At 39.5% G+C, this 22,687-nt stretch overlaps 1 protein-coding gene across 10 annotated transcripts in view; it reads left to right on the top strand.

Moving 5' to 3' along the window:
- ENPP2 (ectonucleotide pyrophosphatase/phosphodiesterase 2) overlaps window positions 1-6,726 on the top strand; it is a 131,474-nt gene extending 124,748 nt beyond the window's left edge. For all 10 annotated transcript variants that reach the window (XM_033202467.1, XM_033202466.1, XM_033202469.1 and 7 more), the window contains 2 exons: window positions 1,130-1,286; window positions 6,120-6,726. In XM_033202467.1, coding sequence (XP_033058358.1) covers window positions 1,130-1,286; window positions 6,120-6,290 — 328 coding nt within the window. In that variant the 3' untranslated portion in view covers window positions 6,291-6,726. The remainder of the gene's footprint in view (window positions 1-1,129; window positions 1,287-6,119) is intronic.
- Window positions 6,727-22,687: the final 15,961 nt, after the last annotated feature.

The following is a 22,687-nucleotide window of genomic DNA, read 5'->3' as shown; positions in this document are numbered from 1 at the left end:
AGTAGGAAAGTGTGTATGGACTTGGATTGAATCTGGTTGTCTCTGTCTCTTTGGTGCTGTTGGGCATATAAAAGCCGTTCTCTGTGCTCATAAGGGACCCCACAGTCTAGTGGAGAAGGCAAGATTTAGAATGATTGGGATGTATTTTCGTTGTATAAAATTAAACAACAACACTCTGAATTTGTCAACAAATTGTCAACAAATTTGTTGACAATTCAGAGTGTTGTTATTTAATTTTATACAAGCATGAAACAATCAGAGAGCAGCCCAGAATATAAGAGAGGGTTTAACTGTGATTTAGATATAATTACAGAATAAATTGCTATTTTATAAATACAGATAAATAAGATAGACATTATCTTACTTCTTTTCCAGTCATTCTGAAGAGAAATTTTGTGTAAATTGCACATTTATTTTATTGCTGATCATTATTAGCCAAAATTAGTAGTTCAATCATAATTTTAATATTTGAAAAATGAATAAAATTAAGATAATAGAAAACCAGGCAAGGAATTATGAATTTCTGTAGTGATCTGTACTGGAAAATATTTTTTATACCTCTAGGTCCATCATTAGCACTCAGTCCTTAGTACTTCCTTTGGTAAATGAGTTCCTTGTATCAAGTTCTGCATTTCACTGTAGCTTGAAAGGGTCATTATTCTCCTAGCTCTAATGTCTCTTGCCTCTGGTCCATTTTATACAACTCTAGGAAAGTTATCTTCCTGAAACATGGATCTAATAATTAATGACACTCCCTAGCACAAAACATTACTACCACATCCCGGCACTCAGAACCCACCATAAGCTGGCTTTTATTGACTCTTCCAGCCTTTCATTTCTACCGCATTGGTCTATTCACCATTATCTGTTTCCAATTCTTAGATCAAGCCATTTTCTTTGCCTAGAATATCTTTCTTACTCTGCCAGGTTGAGGAGTGAGGGGATTCCAGGCAAAGAAAACATTATCTTCAAAGACATAGAAGTGGGCTAGTGCTTAGAAGTGAAAAATGATTCAATTGAATAGGGATTAATTTTAGTGACTTAGGCAATATTCATTGGTCACCATTTAAAAAAGGAAGCTTCAACATCAACTCATCAACTGTGACTTCGTTTTACCTTCCTGTTTCAGGTACGTGGAAGGCAGTTCCATTCCTGTTCCAACTCACTACTACAGCATCATCACCAGCTGTCTGGATTTCACTCAGCCTGCCGACAAGTGTGATGGCCCTCTCTCTGTGTCCTCCTTCATCCTGCCTCACCGGCCTGACAACGAGGAGAGCTGCAATGTGAGTTTACAGAGAGAGTTCTTTAGGATTTGCTTCCATAGTTCACCTTCATTTCTTACTTGGTATTTCCATTATTGAACTAGAACATACTTGTTATAAAGCATTCACCCTAAACGGAAAAAGAAAGGAACCAAACAGAATTTTGCTTCACATGTAGGAATTTTGCCTTCTAATGGCTTTTTATTTTTCAATGTGTGTTTGCATTTAACATAATTCTATCAATGTGTACGATTTTGAGAAATAGAAATAAGTGTCCAAATGTTTTTCATTTTGCAAAAGAAAGTGGAGAATGACAACATTTTATTTAAAAACTCAAAGCTAGCAAAATTTTGATAATTGTTGAAACTTGGTAAGAGGTCATGAAACTTTATTATATTACTTCACTTTTCTGAATGTTTGGAAATTTGCATATTGAATTTTTTTTTTTTTTTTTAGCTCTGTCACCCAGGCTGGAGTGCAGTGGTTCAATCTTGGCTCACTGCAACCTTCACCTCCTGGGTTCAAGTGATTCTCCTGCCTCAGCCTCCTGAGTAGCTGGGATTATAGGCAGGCACCACCATGCCCAGCTAATTTTTATATTTTTAGTCGAGACGGGGTTTCACCATGTTGGCCGGCTGGTCTCAAACTCCCGACCTCAGGTGATCCACCCACCTTGGCTTCCCAAAGTGCTGGGATTACAAGCATGAGCCACTGTGCCCGGCCTATAATGAAAACTTTTTAATACACACACACACACACACACACACACACACAGCAAGAGCAAGCAAGAAAGAAATCTATACCTTACCAATCAGGTTTGCTACTAATTATGATAGAGGTGTAACAGTCATGCTTTTCTCAAATAGCACAGATGACTCCTGATTCACTCATCCTATGGGGAGACAGCTGGGATGCAGGATGGCATCATGAAAACACTAGGGAGGAAGACAGGAGCCATGCTATATGCTTCTGGCTCTGTACTAACTTGGCACTCAGGGACAAATAGAAAAATCTTCATGTCCTTTTAATCTGATAGAAAGTCTGTGCTCAAAGGTTGATTTTAGAAGTAATAGTCTGTGCTTTTATTTCACTTGATAGAAGGAGTAGAGATGTAATCTACAGAAGATAATCTTTAGTCAACAAGTACTATTCAAATTCCTAACTTGTATAAGGTACTCTAGGAGAAACAAAAGTGTTAGACAGAGTCACTATTCCTAGGCAGCCCACAGAGTGGGTCAACAAATAAAACATGTATGGAAATTGCAACACTGAAAGGTAAGGAGCCATAAGCTTCAATAGAGATGATCAGCTTTGTGGGCAAGATAGTTTTTGATCTGTGACTTCAATTATGGGTGAAGATTGAGGCTATGAATGTAGAAGAAAATTAGAAAGTTTAAATATATCCCAGAAAGTGAATTAAGTTTTGCCTGAATATTAGAAACAAGGGCAAATAGTGGGAGAAAAGATTTTAAAAATTGATTGGATTCAAATTTTAAAAAAGTAGTAGTAGTAATAGTAACAACAGTAGTCATGATAGTAGGAGCAGTAGTAGTAGTTGTTATCATTTATTGAGTACATGTTGTGATCCAATTCTGTGCAGGTCCTCTCTCTATATTCTTTCTAGTCATATAATCATAAAATCACAGTATGAGGCAAGTATGTATATATATGATCTCTCCCCTGCCTTTTTGTTAACTGTTGAGAAATTTATAGCTACTAAAGGGAAAGTATGTTTGGTTACTTGGTTAGTCAGCAGAAGAGCGGAGCTTTAGATTTAAGGCCTCTGACTCCAAGAGCCCATCCTCTTTCCAATTTATCAGACTTCCAAAGTAGAACCTTGGGACTTTAGGAATTTTTTCTTACTATTCAGGCATTAGGTACCCAAGGAAAATGTTTAGTTGGAAGAGCAACATTTTAGGCTCTGCTTTAAGAAGATAAATTTGAAATGGAGGAGGCCAAACATAGTGCTCAAAGGGCGTTGGCAAAATTCACAGGAGTGAGGCAAGAGAGAACTTGAACTGGGGTTGTGGTCTTGGAGATCTAAAAGGAAGGATGGAAAACAACAATATTATACTTGAAGGATCCATGGGGTTTTATAAATGATGGAATGGGTGGTAGAGAAATGTAGAAACTGCAAGTGAGAGACAAGCTGTTATCAACTTACTGGCTTGACCCTCTCAATTTTGGTTGTTTACAACCACAAGAGCCCCAGGTGGATGTAGTGCCTCCATATAACATGGTCTACATTCTCTGAGCTTCAGTTTTATTAGAAACTTGTGGGGAGGTGAAATTCTTGCAAAACATTAGACAGTTGTATTATGGGGTAAAAATAAAAATTGCCATACAGTTCTGAGATGAAAAGACTACAAAGGTATTTCACATGTATAGTAGGCCATTAAAGGTGTACCTAGATTCCTGGGGAATACATGTTCAAGTTTGGTCATTAGAGGAATTTGGTGATGGGGAGTTTTAAAAATACTGCTCTAAACTCAGTGCAAAGGATGTTCTATAATTGATCTAAATTTTATGCCTGAAAAATGAAATCCACTGAAGTCCTCACAGGTTTATCCTTTCCCTACTGGTTCCTGACTCTGCACAGAGTTTGGAGGCATTTCTTGTAGAGTTCACAGCCAGCATGCTTCTCGTTGAAGGGTCACCTGTTCATGTAGAAACTGTCTTTGCTGTGAATTTTACCTTAAGACTGCTGGGACTTGAATTCAGAAACCTGGGGAGAAAGTCAGGGAGAAAAGACAGGTGAAGAATAAATGTCCATAATGAGGAAGACAGTAAGCAAGTTCATGGATTGTGCTTTTGTTTGCATTAATATTCTAAGTGATTTATTTTTAAAGTCTTTCCTGTCCTCCCTACCTTGGCATTCATGTACTTTTATTTGAATTGTCTTATTTTTGCATCTTGCAGCATAGTCTTCATCAGCAAATGCTTCTGTGGATTGCCAGCTAAGATACTTTCTTCACATACCACATAGCTAGTATTTCCTAATGATGAATTATAGAACAGATTTCAGGGTGTGACAACCAGAAGAGACTGCCTCTCCAATGAAATTGGCAAATCACTTCCCAAGGAAAGAAATAGCAAAAGACAGATGTTTTTGCAGAATTCTTATAATCCCAGCTAGCCATCATTTAAATTAGGAAAAACCTTTTCACCCCTGTCCACACATTCAAATGACTGCATTTACAAAGAAAAATTGGACTGACTGACCATTGAAAAATCAAACAAATGAGCTGAATATGAAAATTCTCTCAAAATACAGGCTCATGCTTGCCCTGCTTACTCTGAGGGGGTCCTGACCCATCTGGAGACCTCCTACTTCGTTAATTATAGGGTCACACTGAGGACTGGTCAGTACCATTGTGGGTAGAGTTATATTTAGGTCTTTCCTTTCCTGTGAATCGCAGAGATCTTGGTTAGGTTGGGTTAGGAGGGTGGGACATGAAGGTTAAAATTCTTACCTCCCCAGTCTGCAAAGCAATTTCTTCCCCTTTCTTCATTTTGCCTGAGATGGCCAGGCATCAGTTTCCTGAACCAACACCCTCCCGGAACATATTTAGCACTGGCACAAGCTGCTGCAGTTCCCTGTCCAGGTCTGTGTGGGTTGGAGCTTTCCGAGAAAGCCCATTGCAGGTTCTTGGGCTTTGGTGGATCGTTCATTGAGACCACTAGTGGTAAAGAGTTGGATGAGGGCATGTCTGAATATTCCCAGACCTGGGAAATGCAGCCACCCTTCAACTTGTAGAAGGGCTCTTGGAAGCCATTGTAATTCCAGAGGCATTTGTGAATGGAATTACTTGCAAAGGCCCTCCTGCTCAATGTCTGCTAATGAAAGTAGACACTGCTCCATATTCACAGGGCTCTCAGATCTCACTCTTTCCCTTAACTTCCCACAATAACGAAAGAAGCTATTTTTGAGATGCAAAGAACTGCTTCCCCTGAATTACCTTTTAGTTTCAACTTAGAAATGAAGTAAGTTGTTTGATGCAGCACATCTGAATGTCTTTCATCTGAATCTTGTGTCAGTGGGGCAGTTTTTGGCAAGCAGCTAGGACAGAGATTCACTTCCTTTCTTCCATGTTTCCTTGGTTTACCTTTCAGCCCCCCTTCTTCCTTCCTCTCCTGCCTACCTCCCAGGGAGCTGCAGAAGTAAGCATTATTATCCCTGTGAACCAAGGAAGAAACTGAGGTCTCAAGAAGTCAAGTAACTTGACCAAGGTCTCATAGCCAAAAAATAGTACAGCCTCATTTCCAAGTCTGGCCTCTTGGGCCCCAAAGTGCCAGATGTATCAGCTGAGCGGCTTCAAGTTGACCTCATTTTTCAAATAGCAATTTATGCATTCTAGTAGATGATGTAGTTGATACAGCAGTTTCTTGTGAAAAACTAGGAATACACACACATAATTTTGTGCATTAGGCTTAAGTTCTTCACTTTCCTTGGGAAGCAGAAGTGTATTCCAAATTACTTGTACTCTGTGCTCAATATTGCAATTTGACAGCTTGGAAAAGAAACAAATTACGGAATTCTCTAGGGCCTTTGGTTTTCCTAATTTTGATTTATGTTCTGAGAACCTATTGAGTCAAATGCCGTCTGACACCACATGTCTCGTTTATTTGGTACAGTTAATTGCTGGTGAAAATGTTTGCAGCCAAGGGCAGGTATTTGTGGCACATTACCAATAGGAATGCGGTAGAGTGGCAGGGAGGCCAGAAAGGATCAACATGCATTGGCTCTGTGTGCAAGAGTGCACAGAGGTCATTTGTGGACTTGGAGTAAACTGACCATTTGGGGAAACTCCTCTGGAAAATTCTGATTCTGATTTTCTTCTGTTTCCATTGCAGAACTCAGAGGATGAGTCGAAATGGGTAGAAGAACTCATGAAGATGCACACAGCTCGGGTGCGTGACATTGAACATCTCACCAGCCTGGACTTCTTCCGAAAGACCAGCCGCAGCTACCCAGAAATCCTGACACTCAAGACATACCTGCATACATATGAGAGTGAGATTTAACTTTCTGAGCATCTGCAGTACAGTCTTATCAACTGGTTGTATATTTTTATATTGTTTTTGTATTTATTAATTTGAAACGAGGACATTAAAAATGTTAGTATTTTAATCCTGTACCAAATCTGACATATTATGCCTGAATGACTCCACTGTTTTTCTCTAATGCTTGATTTAGGTAGCCTTGTGTTCTGAGTAGAGCTTGTAATAAATACTGCAGCTTGAGTTTTTAGTGGAAGCTTCTAAAGGGTGCTGCAGATTTGATATTTGCATTGAGGAAATATTAATTTTCCAATGCACAGTTGCCACATTTAGTCCTGTACTGTATGGAAACACTGATTTTGTAAAGTTGCCTTCATTTGCTGTTAACTGTTAACTATGACAGATATATTTAAGCCTTATAAACCAATCTTAAACATAATAAATCACACATTCAGTTTTTTCTGGTTTTATTTGGCTTTTATTTCACTTATAAATTAGAGGGTTTGCATCATTCTCAGCAAACTATCGCAAGAACAGAAAACCAAACACCGCATGTTCTCACTCATAGGTGGAAATTGAACAATGAGATCACCTGGACACAGGAAGGGGAACATCACACACCGGGGTCTATTATGGGGAGCGGGGAGGCGGGAGGGATAGCGTTAGGAGATAGACCTAATGTAAATGACGAGTTAATGGGTGCAGCACACCAACATGGCACATGTATACATATGTAACAAACCTGCACGTTGTGCACATGTAGCCTAGAACTTAAAGTATAATAATAATAACAAAAAAAAGAAACAGAAAAAAAATAAAATAAAATACAAGTTAAAAAGGAAAAAAAATAAATAAATTAGAGGATTTGTTTCAGGTGTGTTCATGTGTGTAAGGAACACATTTCTTGTACTAGGCCCTTTTCCTAGTTGCTTATATGACATTTAACCACAGTGGCCTGGATAAGATGGTTTAGGTACGTATCTATAGGAAATCAGAAGGGCAGAGGGAAAGAGGAATTAGAAGCGATTCTGAATACAGTCTCTCAATATATATCTTTTGAAAGTATTTTGAAGTTTGGAAAAATATTTTGAAGTTTTGACCAAGTTGGTCCAAAACTGTAAGTATTAGTTTCAATTTAAACTGCATTGAACATATATTCTGTATAAGGTATTGACCTAAGCACCCCAGAGGATATAAAGAGAAATAAGACAGTGGAATGAGATATGGCTATAAACATGTAATTAGCCAATCCAGGTAGAGACTAACAAATGCCAAGTAAAAAGTATTAGTAACAACACAATAGGACAGAAAGGTCTGAATAGTAATATGTGGGGGTAATTTTAGATGGACATAGTTATGGTTTTAAATACTAATGATGCATGGAGTGAAGAAGTCATTCAAAAATTTTCAGTCCTTCTAATTGTGTCATAGAGAAAGATTCAGAATAGTGTTATCACATCTCTAACAGTTGTTAATCTCCCTTAAAAAAAGAAAACAAGGTCGAATGTGGTGGCTCACACCTGTAATTCCAGCAATTTGGGAGGCTGAGGCAAGCAGATCACTTGAGGTCAGGAATTCAAGGCCACCCTGGCCAACCTGGTGATACTCCATCTCTGCTAAAAACACAAAATAATAATAATAATAATAAATCCCTGTATGGTGGCACATGCCTGTAATCCCAGCTACCTGGGAAGGTGAGGCAGGGGAATAGCTTGAACCCGGGAGGCAGAGGTTGTAGTGAGCTGAGATTGCACCATTGCACTCCAGCCTGGGTGAAAGAGTGAGACTCCATCTCAAAAAAAGAAAAAAATCAGAAGAAAATAGCCTATTGTTTTGTTTTATTTATTTTTAATTGTTCCCTTTTATAGTCAGTGAAGTGGGTTTTAATTTCTATAAATCTTCCTTTAAAGATACATTAAGAAAAAAGACATTATGTCAAACAAAAATAATTTACATCAAAAGTAGCACAGTAAATTTGATGGTATTGGGGATATGTAAAAAATTGAGAAGGCGGTAAAGGAAAAACTGATGTCCTGGAAACAGAGCTGTAGGACTACACTGGACGAAGTGATCATGGTGATACCAATGTGGCTGTATTTATAGAGCACTCACTATGGTCCAGGCATGCCTCTGGCACTTCCTAACATTTGTCTTTGAATGCTGAAAAGATGGGAAGCTCAGAGAAGATTTCATGGAAAGAAGAAGAATGAAGGTATGAATGAGGAAGGATGCTTGAACTGGGTTTTGGAGTTTGGGGTAGGGTGAAAGGGTGGTAGAAATGAATTAGAATATGATTCATTATTCATTTAATATTTAACAATAACTTACTGAGCATCTACTATATGCCAGTACCTATACAGGTTGAGCATCCCAAGACCGAGAATCTGATATCTGAAATGTTCCCAAATCTGAAATTTTTCAAGCGCCAACACAATGCTCAAAGGAAATGCTTTTTTGGACATTGTGGGTTTCAGATTTTTGGATTTGGGATGCTCAACCTAGGCATAATGCAAATATTCCAAAATTTGAAAAATCATAAATCCGAAACACCCCCTGATCCAAGCATTTCAGGTAGACAGTAGACAAGGGATACTTTCCATTGAGGATAAAACAGTGAATAAATAAACACAGTTTCTGGCCTCATAGAACTTGCACTTTAATGAAAGAGACCCTTTTAAACATCTCCAAAGCTTAGTTATATGTGCTGTGAAAGAATTAAACAGGTGGAGGAGAGTGACAAGAAGGTGGAAAAGGAATGGCTTCATAGGTGACTTTCTAGCCAAAACCTAGGAGATGAGAAGAGCTGGCGTTGAGAAAAAGAGGGACAAAAAGGAAGAGCATGGTCAAGGACTGTGGTCAGGAAAGATCTTGGGATGTGTGAGAATCTGAAAGAAAACACATGTGCCTGAATGAAAACAGATGTGCCTGAATACAGTGGTGAGGTGGGTTGGGATCAGGTTAGGTCTCATTGAGGCCCAATAAGCTCCACTGAGGCGTTTTGATTCCATTCTAAATGCAATGAGGTATAATGGAAAAGTCTCGGACATAAGTGTGACAGGATCTGCTTTAAGGTTGCACTCAGTACATGAACCCCATGTATTAGGTTCATGCACAAATTAATTGCCATTTTTGCCATTGCAAGTGATGGCAAAGACAGCAATTAATTTTGCACCAACCTAATAATAATCACATGCTATGCTCTAGATATAATGCCACATAAAAATACATCTGATAAGAGAAGGTCCACTTACTAGGTGCTGTAATTGTCTTCCAACAGTAGCATTACAAGAGAGAAGGGTTAATTTTGATTAAAAACAAAAATTATCATGAGCCGTTTGCTAAGCTTGATTCCTCTGTCACCTCAGGTTGAACTCTTCTCCAAATAGGTTATACCTGAGGCTCCTGGGGAAACCGGTTGCAAATTTAGTTGAGTACTGCTGCTCTATTTTCATCTTTAGGCTAAGTCTTTGTGTCTTAAAAATAAACTCCAGACCCAGAGAGGACATCAACCACTGTATATTTTCAGGTGAGTGGCTTTGCTGATAAACACGTCATTAATTGTGGGGTTATTTATGAAAATCCCTGAATGGACAGGGACTCTATTAAAATGAGGTCTAGAAGGCTATTTTAAGCTGTTTTTTTTTTTTTTTTTAATTTTAATATTGAGACTTTGGTCCATTCATGCTTTCATTGAGCAAGTTGCAAACCACTCGCCAGCACGGTGGTCCTGTTCCAGTGGTTTACCCCATTACAGTGAGTTCCTTTTAGGGAGGCAGTTTCTGAATCCATCCACAGTTTCCCAAGGGTGAAAACATTCTGAGTTGTTTATAAGAGGGCTGATTTTTTTAAAAAAAATAATTATTTGAACAAAAGCAGTGTTTCCTGCCAACTGGGTTTGCATAACTCTGCCCAAGAGCCACAGCCCCAAAGCTTCCTGTGCCCATTATTCCTTGTGGTGGTTAGAAAGAGGGTGGCTGCAGATGAGTCCAGATGATTCCTCTTACTTCAGCTCACCCTCACTATCCCTCTGCTGAGTCAGGACCAGGCCGCCTTGTGGGTGGGAAGTGTTAAAGGCAATGGGAAGTACCCCAAGGCTTTGAGGAGAGGGATGGGATGGGACAATGAAGAACAAGACTGACACGTTCAAGTCTGTAGGCTGGGGCGAAGAGCACAAGGCTGGAGGTCCAGCCTAGAGTGGAAGTGGTTCCTGTTTGGGCTGCATTTCTAGGAAGTACATGCCCTCAACCCCTCTTGGCAGGGGTGTCCAGTTCTGGCTGGAAGGTAGAAGTGAAAAAGATGAGCCCTGGCTGCTGCCTTTTTTTTTTTTTTTTTTTTGAGAGAATCTCGCTCTGTCGCCCAGGCTAAAGTGCAGTGGCATGATTTCCTCTCACAGCAACCTCCACCTCCCAGGTTCAAGCGTTTCTCCTGCCTCAGCCTCCCGAGTAGCTAGGATTACAGGCGCCCGCCACCTCGCCCGGCTAATTTTTTGTGTTTTTAGTAGAGTCAGGGTTTCACCATATTAGCCAGGATGGTCTCTATCTCCTGACATCATGATCCGCCAGCCTCGGCCTCCTAAAGTGCTGAGATTACAGGCGTGAGACACTGCGCCCGGCTGGTGCTGCTGCTGCTGCTGCTGCTGCTTTTTTTTTTTTTTTTTTTAACTTTATTGAAGAAAAACTGACAGAAATAGACTACGCATACTTAGAGTATACAATTTGATACATTTTGACATCCATATACACCCATGAAACAATCAGTACAATCGAGATAGTGAACACATCCATGGAACCTACAAGTCCCTTCTGTCCCTGAGTAAACTCCTTCTCATACCCACCACATACCATCCGCCTCCCCCAGTTCCCAAGCCCTGATTTGCTTTCTGTCACTACAGGTTAGTCAGTATTTTATAGAGTTTTACTCTATAATGGAATCTAAATATATAGTACTCTATAATGGAATACTATAGTATACACTTCTTGTTGGACTTCTTTCACTTAGCATAATTCTTCTTAGACTTATTGAAATTGTGGCATGTATCAGTAGTTAATCTCTTTTAAATTGCTGAGTAGTATTCCATGTATAGATATACCAATGTTTGTTTATTCATCTTTTTTTTCTTTTTTGGAGAAGGAGTCTCGCTCTGTCCCCCAGTCTGGAGTGTAATGGCTTGGGATCTCGGCTTACTGCAAACTCTGCCTCCTGGGTTCATGCCATTCTCCTGCCTCAGCCTCCCGAGTAGCTGGGACTACAGGTGCCCGCCTCCACGCCCAGCTAATTTTTTGTGTTTTTAGTAGAGACGGGTTTTCACTATGTTAGCCAGGATAGCCTCGATCTCCTGACCTCGTGATCCACCTGCTTTGGCCTCCCAAAGTGCTGGGATTACAGGTGTGAGCCACTGCACAGGGCCTGTTTATTCATCTTTTGATGGACATCCATTCATCTGTGGATGGGCAGTTATTTCCATCTGTTGATAGACAGTTTTTAACTATTATAAACAAAACTAGGAGCATGTGTGTACAAGTCTTTGTTTGGACATATGCTTTCATTTCTCTTTGGTAAATACCTTGGTATGGATGGCTTGATCATATGGTAGGTAGGTATATATTTAGCTTTTTGAATAATTTCCAATGTGTTTTCCGAAGTGGTGGCTGTATTTTACATTCCCAAGAGCAGTATATCAGAGCTCCACTTACTTCACAACGTTGTCAACTTTTAGAATGGTAACCTTAATTTTAGCTATTCTGATAGGTAAAGTAGTGGTACCTCACTGTGGTTTTTATTTGCATTTCCCTAATGACTACTGATGTTAAGCATCTTTTCATGTGATGATTTTCCACCCATATATTTTATTTAGTAAGTGTCTGTCCAAATATTTTGCTCGCTTAAAAATATTGAGTCATTTCCTTGTGATCAAGTCTTAAAAAGTCTTTACACATTCTAGATTCAAGTCCCTGAAAAATATGTGGCAAAGATTTTCTCCCAGTCTGAGACTTGTGTTTTCGTTCTCTGCAGTGTCTTTTGAAGATTAGAGCTTTAACCAATTTTGATGAAGGCCAATTTACCAATTTGTTCTTTTATAGATTATACATTTAGTGTAGTATCTAAGAAATCTGCCTAACTTGGGATCATAAAATTTTTCTCCTTTGTTTTATTCTAGATGCTTTAAACTTTTAGGTTTTACCTTTAGGTTTATTATTCATTTTGTGTTCATTTTGTGTGTGGATGAAGGTATGCATACAAACTCTCTTTTTTGCATATGAATATCCATTTTTTCAGCACCCTTTTTAAAAAAGGCTATATTTTTCCATGTGTCTTTGTTTTTTACCTGTCATAAATCAGTTGTGCAGGTAGGGTGTGGGTTATTTCTAGGCTCTTTATTCTGTTTCATTGATCTATTTGTCTTATTTTATACCAACACCACACTGTTTTACTATAGCTTTATAAACATTTCAAAAGTCAGGTAGTGTTAGCTCTTCAACTTTGTTCTTTTTTGGTAATTCTCTCTATTGTAGATCCTTTGCATTTTTATATGAAGTTTAGAATCAGCTAATTAATTTTAGAAAAGTGCCTACTGGGATTTTGATTGGAATTTTGTTAAATCTGTATATTGATTTAGAATTGACATTTTAAGTAATATTGATCCTCTTTACCTATGAATAAAGCATATTTTTCACTTTTTGAGGTCAGCTTTTGTATGCCTGAAATTTTTTATTTCACTTATAACATTTAAATTTATTTTTAGTGGATAAATAATTTTCAGTTGACAATTATTTTTTCAGTGCTTCAAATGTATTGCTCCATTGTCTTCCAGCATGTGTTATTTTGAATGGGAAGTTTGTCATTCTTTTAAACTTTTTATTTATTTATTTATTTTTGTAGAGATGGAGTCTTGTTTTGTTGCCCCGGCTGATTTTGAACTGCCTTCAAGTGATCCTCCTGTGTCAGCCTCCCACAGTGCTGGGATTAACAGTTGTGAGGCACTGCACCTGGCTGAAATCTGTCATTCTTTGTTCTTTTCTTCTGGCTCCTTCTTAGATTTTCTTTTTGTCGCTGGTTTTAAGAAATTTGATTATGATGTGCTGTAATTTATTTTTCTTCATGTTTCTTGTGCTTGAGATCTGTGAGTTCATAGTTTTCATCAAAGTTAGACAACTGATGGCAATTATTTCTTCAGATACTGTTTTGTATGACTTCCGGGATGCAAACTATGCATATATTTGGTTTATTGAATTTTTTTCACTTCTCATTTATTTTCATGCTTTTTTATGAATTTCATTTCAGATACTTTCTATGGCCATGTCTTTAAGTTCACCAATTTTTCCTCCTGCAAACTCTAATATGCTGTTAATTGCACCTAGTATATTTTTCATCTCAGATCTTAGAATTTTTATCTCTAAATATTGAATTTGAATCTTTTAAAAATATCTTCCATGTTTTTACTTAACATGTTCTATCTCTTCTATAGCTTTCTGAACATATGGAATATAACTGTAACACATGTTTTAATGTCCTAGTCTATGAACTCTACTCATCTATGCCATCTCTGGGTCAGTTTCAATTGATTGTTTTTTTTTTTTTTCTTTATTATAGATTCTATTTTTCTGCTTGTCTGTATGCCTGGTAACTTTTTAATTGTATGTCATGCATCGTAAATTTTACCTGTTTGGGTGCTTGATATTTTTGCAAACCTTTGAATATTCCTAAGCTTTACTCTGTAATGCAGTTACATTTTTTGGGAAAAGTTTCTTGAAAAATATTTCTCAGAAAAAGGAATATGTTTGCTCTTAAACTTTGTTAGTTATGATGGGAGCTGTGCGAGGTGAGACCAGCACTGTGTTTAGTCCATTTCATCCCTACTACTGAGGCAAGACCTTCCTTAATATTCCAAATGATGACCTTACCCTATGAAAGTTTGCACTGTGGCTATTGGGAACAGGCAGAATTCCAATGTTTGTGTGAACTCTGGGCACTGTCCCTCTAACTCTTTCAGGTGATTCTTTCCCTGGCTTTGGGTAGCTTCCTCACAGAGAGCCTCAGTGCTGATTTGTGCCCAGCTAAACAGTTGAGGGAGACCCTCTGCAACATTCTAAAGTTCTCTTTGTGCAATTCTTTCATCTGGCATTCTGCCCAATGAAATCCAATTGTCTTGACATCTCTGGACTCCCAGCTTTGTCTCCTCAGTTACAGGAGATGGTTGGGCTCCACCTGGGCTCTCCCTGCTTTGTGGCTTGGCCCAGTTTTGGACAATCATAGGATTTTCTCATTTGTTTTCCATTTCTCAGTAATCCCTGTCTTTTGTTGCCTTATGGCCAATGTCTTGAGTGTTGTTTCAGGTGGGAGGGCAACTTTGGGCCCTCTTAGTCCATCTTGATCAGAAATGGAAGTGTTATTCTTGATCTTTGAAGGCAAGAATTTACTCACCTTTGTGTTCTCTACTTCCCCAAGCACTAAAACTTGAACACAGTAGGCAATGTGTACAGTTTTTTGCTAAATTGAATGGATTTAACATTTAATCTAACATTTAATTTAATGAGTAAGACTGAGATAGGCACTGTGAATATAAAAGCACATTTAAAATGGCTTTTAATTTTCAAAACCTTACAGTATAGTGGGTCGTGAATATATGTTAAAATCTATTTACATTGCAAAAAAACACTAAATGAGAACAGAAAGAATGGCTCTACCTCAATGTGGAAATTAATGTTTATTAAGCAGCTACTATATGTCACACTCTGAGCCAGTGACCTTACATGTGCTATCTTTCATTACTCACAATAATCCTAAAGTTCATGTTAAACTCCTTATTTTATAGATGAGAAAAATTAGGATCATTGATGCAAAATTATAGTTCAGAGTTACATAAGAGCAAAGAGGCAGCATTTGAATCTTTCTCTGACTCCAGGTCCCATGCTATTACTATGTGCCAAGTTGTCTTCCAAGAAGGAGGAAGGGAGTAATAAATCAGAAAAGCCACTGAGAAGTGATGGTGTGGAAGCCAGAAAGGTATTTGAAAAACTAGAAAATGCCTTTTATGAAGAAAAGTAAAGAAGTCAGTTCTAGCTAATACTTGGAAAAGCTGGAGTTTTGAGAGATCAAAACACGCTCAGGAAATGGAATTAGCTTCCTGTAGCGTGCTAATGCTGGGTTTGGAATTGGGGTGTTGGGGCCAAAAGTTAGATTGGTGAGGCCAAGTTCAAATAACAAAGAAACTCGCTGAAAGAATCTAAGCTTCATTCTAATGGCACTTGATTACCACTCAATATTTTAATGTGGGAGACTGATACGATCAAAGTTGTGACTTAGAAAGCTCTAGCTGTCTTCAACACAGAGCATAATTTGGGTAGTCAGCCAGTAAAGAGTCTTACTGTCACTGGGTGCAAGGACGAAGGCCCAAACAATGTCAGCAGCCTTGGGGATGAAAAGGAAGGAAAAAATGGACAGATAAATAGAAGACTCAATGACAAAAAGAAGGAGGGATAAGGATAATTCAGAGGCCTTTAATTTGGACAGTTGGGGAGATGATGGGGCCACTAACCAATAACTCTGGAAACAGGAACAGGTGGGAGGATGACAGAGTAACAAGGAAACAATACATTCAGTTTTGGAAGGACTGAAATTGAAATATGAACAAGACATCCTGGTGGAGATGACCAAGAGGCAGGTGAAGAAGGAGACTCAAGGTGAGGAGAAATTTGTGTACCCGGTATGTGGTGTCAGTTAATATAATATGTGGGGATAACATTATTCTTGGAAAGTATATTGAGTGAAAAAACTCAGACTAGAGAAAGAGCATCAGCATTTGTTCAGAAACAAAGGAACACGCCATATTAGGCAGTAGTTAAAAGCTAAAGCTTTGCAGTTCTCTTGCCTTGGGCAAGTTAAACTCTTAAGTATAAATTTTCTCATCTATAAAGTAGTTATGATAAAACTCAGTTCTTAAAGTTACCATAAGAATCATGCAAGGAGATCTCACTGAAACATAAGTTGGTAAATTTTTTAATGCATTTTAATCTCCACTTCCCACTGAAGAAGGAGTACCCTTTTAGAGTGTTTCCTTGGTTTGAGTTTTTTTTTGCAGAGGAGAGGTGGTACAGAAGCAATCTGAAATTCATGGATTTCCTGTCTTTTGTGAGAGGCTAAACTAAGTGAAGAGGTGAAAAGAAATCGTGTTTAGAATGCCATGAAAGAAGGGGGTGCTTTCCCTGGATTCTGAAGTGGAGAGAAATCTGTGCATCTGAGCAGGCGGTTCATTCCAGGATGTGCTGTGTGATCTTCTAAGGGAGCTAGAACCCTAGGCGCTGGGGGTCCTGGCCATGGTGTGCAAACAGAAGGCAGGCAAGCCTCCACAAGCACAGTGAAGATGTGCGCGCCTCATGCATTTCTCCCATCATTTTCCATTTACCAGATTCTGGTATGACCCTGGGGAGAACGTAGGAACTACAATAAAGACTGAATCAGGATGGGGCATGGTGGCTCATGCCTGTAATCCCAGCACTTTGGGAGGTCAAGGCAGGTGAATCACTTGAGGTCAGGAGTTTGAGACCACACTGGCCAACATGGTGAAACCCTGTCTCTACTAAAAATACAAAAATTAACTGGGCGTGGTGGTGGGCACCTGTAATCCCAGCTATTCGGGAGGCTAGGGCACGAGAATCACTTGAACCCGGTAGGCGGAGGTTGCAGTGAGCCAAGATCCATGCCACTGCACTCTAGCCTGGACGATAGAGTGACACTCAGTCTCAAAAAAACAAAAAACAAAAAACAAAAACAAAAAAACAGAAAGAAAAGAAAAGACTGGGCCTGGTATGGTGGCTCACGCCTGCAATCCTCCCACTTTAGGAGGCCAAGGGAGGAAGATTGCCTGAGCTCAGGAGTTCGAGACCAGCCTCAGAAACATGATGAAACCCCATCTCTACTGAAACACAAAAAATTAGCCGGCCGTGGTGGTGTGCACCTGTAATCCCAGCTACTCAGGAGGCTGAGGCAGGAGAATCGCTTGAACCCAGGAGTGGAGATCATGCTGCTGCACTCCAGCCTGGGCAGTAGAGCAAAACTCCATCTCCAAAAAAAAAAAAAAAAAGAATCAGAACATCGCATAAGCCAGGCAGGCTGGACATTTACATTCTTGTTTTAAGGAAAAGTTTTTATTTCTTGTGACTTGAAATATATGCCAACTACATTTGGAAAATGCTTAGCACCATGCTTGCTACATGTCAGGTGTTCAATGAATATTAGCTAAATAAAATCAATCCAGAAACAAAAACAAAAACAAAAAAACAGAAAGAAAAGAAAAGACTGGGCCTGGTATGGTGGCTCACGCCTGCAATCCTCCCACTTTAGGAGGCCAAGGGAGGAAGATTGCCTGAGCTCAGGAGTTCGAGACCAGCCTCAGAAACATGATGAAACCCCATCTCTACTGAAACACAAAAAATTAGCCGGCCGTGGTGGTGTGCACCTGTAATCCCAGCTACTCAGGAGGCTGAGGCAGGAGAATCGCTTGAACCCAGGAGTGGAGATCATGCTGCTGCACTCCAGCCTGGGCAGTAGAGCAAAACTCCATCTCCAAAAAAAAAAAAAAAAAGAATCAGAACATCGCATAAGCCAGGCAGGCTGGACATTTACATTCTTGTTTTAAGGAAAAGTTTTTATTTCTTGTGACTTGAAATATATGCCAACTACATTTGGAAAATGCTTAGCACCATGCTTGCTACATGTCAGGTGTTCAATGAATATTAGCTAAATAAAATCAATCCAGAAACAAAAACAAAAACAAAAGAATGGAAGGAGCAACCTGAGAGGTAGGGAGAGAACCAGGAAATAGTGAGTATTGGGAAATCCAAGGATAGAGACACTTTCAAAATGGAGGCAGTGGTCAGTGACGTCAAATGCCAGAAAGAAGTCAGATGGGAATTTGAAAATATTCTTTGAATTTTGCAAGAAAGTGGTCACCAGTGACCTTCTTGGCAGCACATTCAATGAGGTGGTCTGGAAAACAGTGAAACTGCACTGGGGTGAGGAGGGAATTAGCGAACACACTGGAAGCAGCCAGGAGAGGCTGCCCTTTGAAGAAACTGAAGAAGGAAATAAGGGAAGTAGGTAATAACTGAAGGAAGGATGTAGAACTGAAGGAGGATTTTATTTAGGATGGAAAAAACTTTATAGGCTGTTGAAAAGAAAATTGGAAGATCCAAGAAAGGAACTAATGGGTAAAGCAACTGAGTGATAAATGAATTTAAAATTGAAAGCAACTGATGGATAAAGAATCAGGTGTAATAATTTGCCTTCAAATAGAGAAACTAATATAATTACCTCATGGGGTAGGTGTTATAATAGAACATGTGATGTACCTTAAACTTTGTAAAATGGTGGCCTGCAGGCTGGATGCAGAGCACAAATTGCTTTGTTGCACCCACATAATATTTTAAAAATTCAATTAGATGCCCACATTTAACAGTCAGTGAATTTCACAGATTTTTTTTTTTACCTTTTTAAAAATGTTAAAAGGTTTTTTTTAACTTCATCATTGTTTGTAGGCTATTGCTCTCATCAGAGGGGGCCTATTTGGCTGTCCTGTAGATCAAGGTTGGCAAACATTTTCCATAAAGTAGGGGTGTCCAATCTTTTGGCCTCCCTGGGCTACATTGGAAGAAGAATTACCTTGGTCCACCCATAACATGCTAACACTAATGATAGCTAACGAGCTAAAAAATATCGTGAAAAGAATTTCATGTTTTGAGAAAGGTTACGAATTTGTCTTGGGCTGCATTCAAAGCTGTGCTCTACCGCATGCAGGCTGCAGGCTATGGGTGGGACAAGCTTGCTGTAAAGGGATGGACAATACGTATTTCAGGCTTTTCCACATAGTCTCTGTTTAACTTCTCGGTCCTGCTGTTGAAGTTCTAAAACAACTATAAATAACATGTGAATAAATGAATGAACAATACCGTGTTCCAATAGACTTTATAGACACTGAAATTTGAATTTCATATAATTTTCATGCATCAAGAAATATTAGTCTTCCTTAAATTTGGTTTTCAACCGTTAAAAAAAGAGACAATTCTTAACTTCTTGGCCAGATAGACACAGGTGGCCAGCTGGATTTACCTGTGGGTCATAGTTTGGGACTGCGACTCCTAGATTATGAGTCTTTGTGTTAGTTCCTTCTGAGACTACTATGAAGAAATACCTGAGAGTGGATAATTTATAAAGGAAAGAGGCTTTTGACTCACAGTTCTGAAAGGCTGGGAAGGCCTCAGGAAACTTACAATCATGGCAGAAGAAGAAGCAAATACATCTTTCTTCACATGGAGGCAGGAAGGAGAAGTGACAAGCAAAAGGGGGAAAAGCCTCTTATAAACCATCAGATCTTGTGAGAGCTCACTCACTATCACTAGAACAGCATGAGAGTAAACACCCCCATGATTCAATTACCTACTACTGGATGTCTCCCAGGACATGTGGGGATTATGTGAACTACAATCCAAGATGAGATTTGGGTAGGGACAGAGCCAAACCATATCAGTCCTATTGTACCCCTTTGTGCCCTACATGGAGTACAGGTTGTCCTTTGTTTTGTTTTGTTTTGAGACGGAGTCTTGCTCTGTCGCCCAGGCTGGAGTGCAGTGGCGTGATCTTAGCTCCGCCTCCCGGGTTCACGCCATTCTCCTGCCTCAGCCTCCCAAGTAGCTGGGACTACAGACGTCCGCCACCATGTCCCGCTAGTTTTTTTGTATTTTTAGTAGACATGCGGTTTCACCATGTTAGCCAGGATGGTCTCGATCTCCTGACCTCGTGATCCACCCATCTCGAGTTGTCATTTTTATTGTGTCTGTGCTTTTGTCTCTCTTACACTTATCCTACTTCATTAATTTACTTTATCTCTTTATAGGCATTTGATTTTGACCCTCAGATAGGGTGACCAGGCATCTGCAATTGACCTGAATTGGAGGGTTTCAGCATGAAAACTGGGCAAGTCTTGGGCAACCAGGATAAGCTGATCACCTTACCCCTATGTTTACCTTCTTTTACATTTCTATTAGTGCTTTTCTATCAAAAAAACACTGTACTATAATTAACTAATTTAATAATCTTTTGGCTCTTTTCTCCCTTATGGCTTTGTCATCTCAGTAATAACTCCAACTAATGTTGCGCTTTGATATATTTTTCTCTCTCATCTTAAAAGTGGTGGGCCTTGTCTTGTTCATTATGATATTCAGAGAACTTTGTATAGTGCCTGGCACAAATTTAATTTCCACCTAGTGGTAGTTGAGTAGCTGACCAACCTGATTCTCTTTTCACCCTTTGAGACAGTTAGTGTCATTATGGGTAAAAATCATGAGGCTGAGATGAAGACAAAACGGTGCTCCAGAAACCCTCGTCTTACAGCTTTGTCTTCCTGAAATGAGAATGGCCTGTTTTCTGTGTGCTGATGACACCCTCTCTGGGCCATGGAAACACCCTAGCAGGATACCTGAGGCTTTTTTGTCCTATTTTCCCATTCTGCTAAAACTCAGCTACCCACTTGGTCCGATGAATCCAGTTTCTCTGCTGTCCCCTTCCCATAAACAGCTTGAATCTGCAACATGAGGAAAAACTCTGAGACTTTGAAATCAGACATGAGTTCAAGTCTAGGCTCTGCTGTGCACTGGTTCTTGGATGTATTTCTCATGTTGTGGTCAGTTCATTTATAAATTAGGGATGATCATACCTACTTCTTTGAATATTTGTGAAAGTTAGAGATCTTGAATATATAGCACCTAGTATTATGCCTGGTTCAATGAATGTTTGGTATCTTCATGGAGAAGAAAACCCGGGGGTCTGGCAGTGGAGATGTAGACTAATCGTATTACTATTTTGAGAGCTTATCACATTCCAGACACTTTGTGGAGCACTTTGCAGGCCTTACTGTAGTTAAACCTCACAAAATAGAGGGTCACCCCTGTCCTGGGACAGAGGGGCCTCCTGAGATGTGGAACTTTCAGTTGTTTATTTATTTAGAGACAGGGTCTAGCTTTGTCACCTAGGCTGGAGTTCAGGAGTGCCGTCATGGCTCACTGCAACCTCTGCCTCCTGGGCTCAGGTGATCCTCCCACATCAGACCCCCGAGTAGCTGGGACCATGGCACGTGCCACCACTCCTGGCTAAAGGACCTTCAGTTTTAACACTGGAATAGTCCCAGGCAAACTGGGACAAATAGTTTGCCCTAAAATCTATAAGTTAAATGTATTAGTGGGCACATTTTGTCTGTGAGGATGCTGCGGTTTAGAGAGGCTAAGTAACTTGCTCGAGATCATATGTCTGAGGCAAAGCTGTGATCCCAAACCACATTTATGAGGTCAGATCCAGAGTTTCCAATTTTGACTCATGCTCGTTCTCCTCTCTTCTGGCTGCAGTGGACGTGGGAGAGTTGGGCTGTCAATTCCATAGCCTCCCTCCAAGGAGGAAGTAGACTGAGAGCTGAGTTTCACAGCAGCCTGAAGTTTTGGTTTTTTTATTTTACTTTTTGAAGGGGTGGGTGGGGTTGGTAAGGGGAAGGAGGGCAGCTTAAAGTCTATTCTTTATTTAACATGAGAAGGAAAACTATTTTTTTTTCTCAGGGGGGAAGTATTTTAAACTGGGGGTGGGGTGTGAAGGTGGAGGTAGGGTCTGCTGTCTTTTCTTTTTTTACACTCTTAGTAAAAGCACAAGATAAACTTAGTCCTGTCAAAGTCACTGTAGACAGCTCTCTGCAACTTGTACAAAAACATATCGTATATATCTGTTGATATAAAAAGGAGTTCTGTTGCTCTGAATCTGGGTAAATAAAGCCTCCTTATCTCTGCATTTACAAGTCAAAAGTTTTATCCAGACGATGTAAACAGTTTTACTGGATCTGAATATAAAAGTGTACTTGTCTTTGACAACATGGATAAATAGCATCCACCCCCATCATGACAAAAGCACAAGTATTTGAGGACAAAATTAACTCTTTTCTGAATCCCCAAATATTTTGTTCCCAAGCAATATTTATTAAAAAAATAACAAGGAAAAAGTAGCTTTCAGTAATGAAAAGGTAGGCCCATGAGTAGGGATGCTCAATAGGGAGATTCCTTAATGTGGGATTCCCTAATGAAGATGTGCCTTTCATTGTGCATTGTACCTGAGAGAAACAAAACAAGAAGAGTGACTTCAGAGGAGAGCTGCACAGACCTGGAGCATCCCAAGGAGCAGGAAACAGCTGGTATCTTTATGATGTTTCTTTCCTGGTCTCAAGAAACAAAGCCATCTGGGGACTGGAACCTGGGGATATGGCCATGTGGGTGGCTATGGCCTGTGCTTTGGTATTGAGGAACTCTCCCATTAGAAAAACACTTCCTCCCATTACATTTTCTGGATGTCTCCAAGTCTTGCTTTCACAATACTCTCTGTTGTCTTTTAACAGT

Source organism: Trachypithecus francoisi, unplaced genomic scaffold (genome assembly GCF_009764315.1).
Source record: "Trachypithecus francoisi isolate TF-2019V2 unplaced genomic scaffold, Tfra_2.0 Lachesis_group7, whole genome shotgun sequence".
Classification (NCBI taxonomy): Eukaryota; Metazoa; Chordata; class Mammalia; order Primates; family Cercopithecidae; genus Trachypithecus; species Trachypithecus francoisi.
Note: the sequence above shows the minus strand (reverse complement) of the source record. Positions and strands in the feature narration are given on the sequence as shown.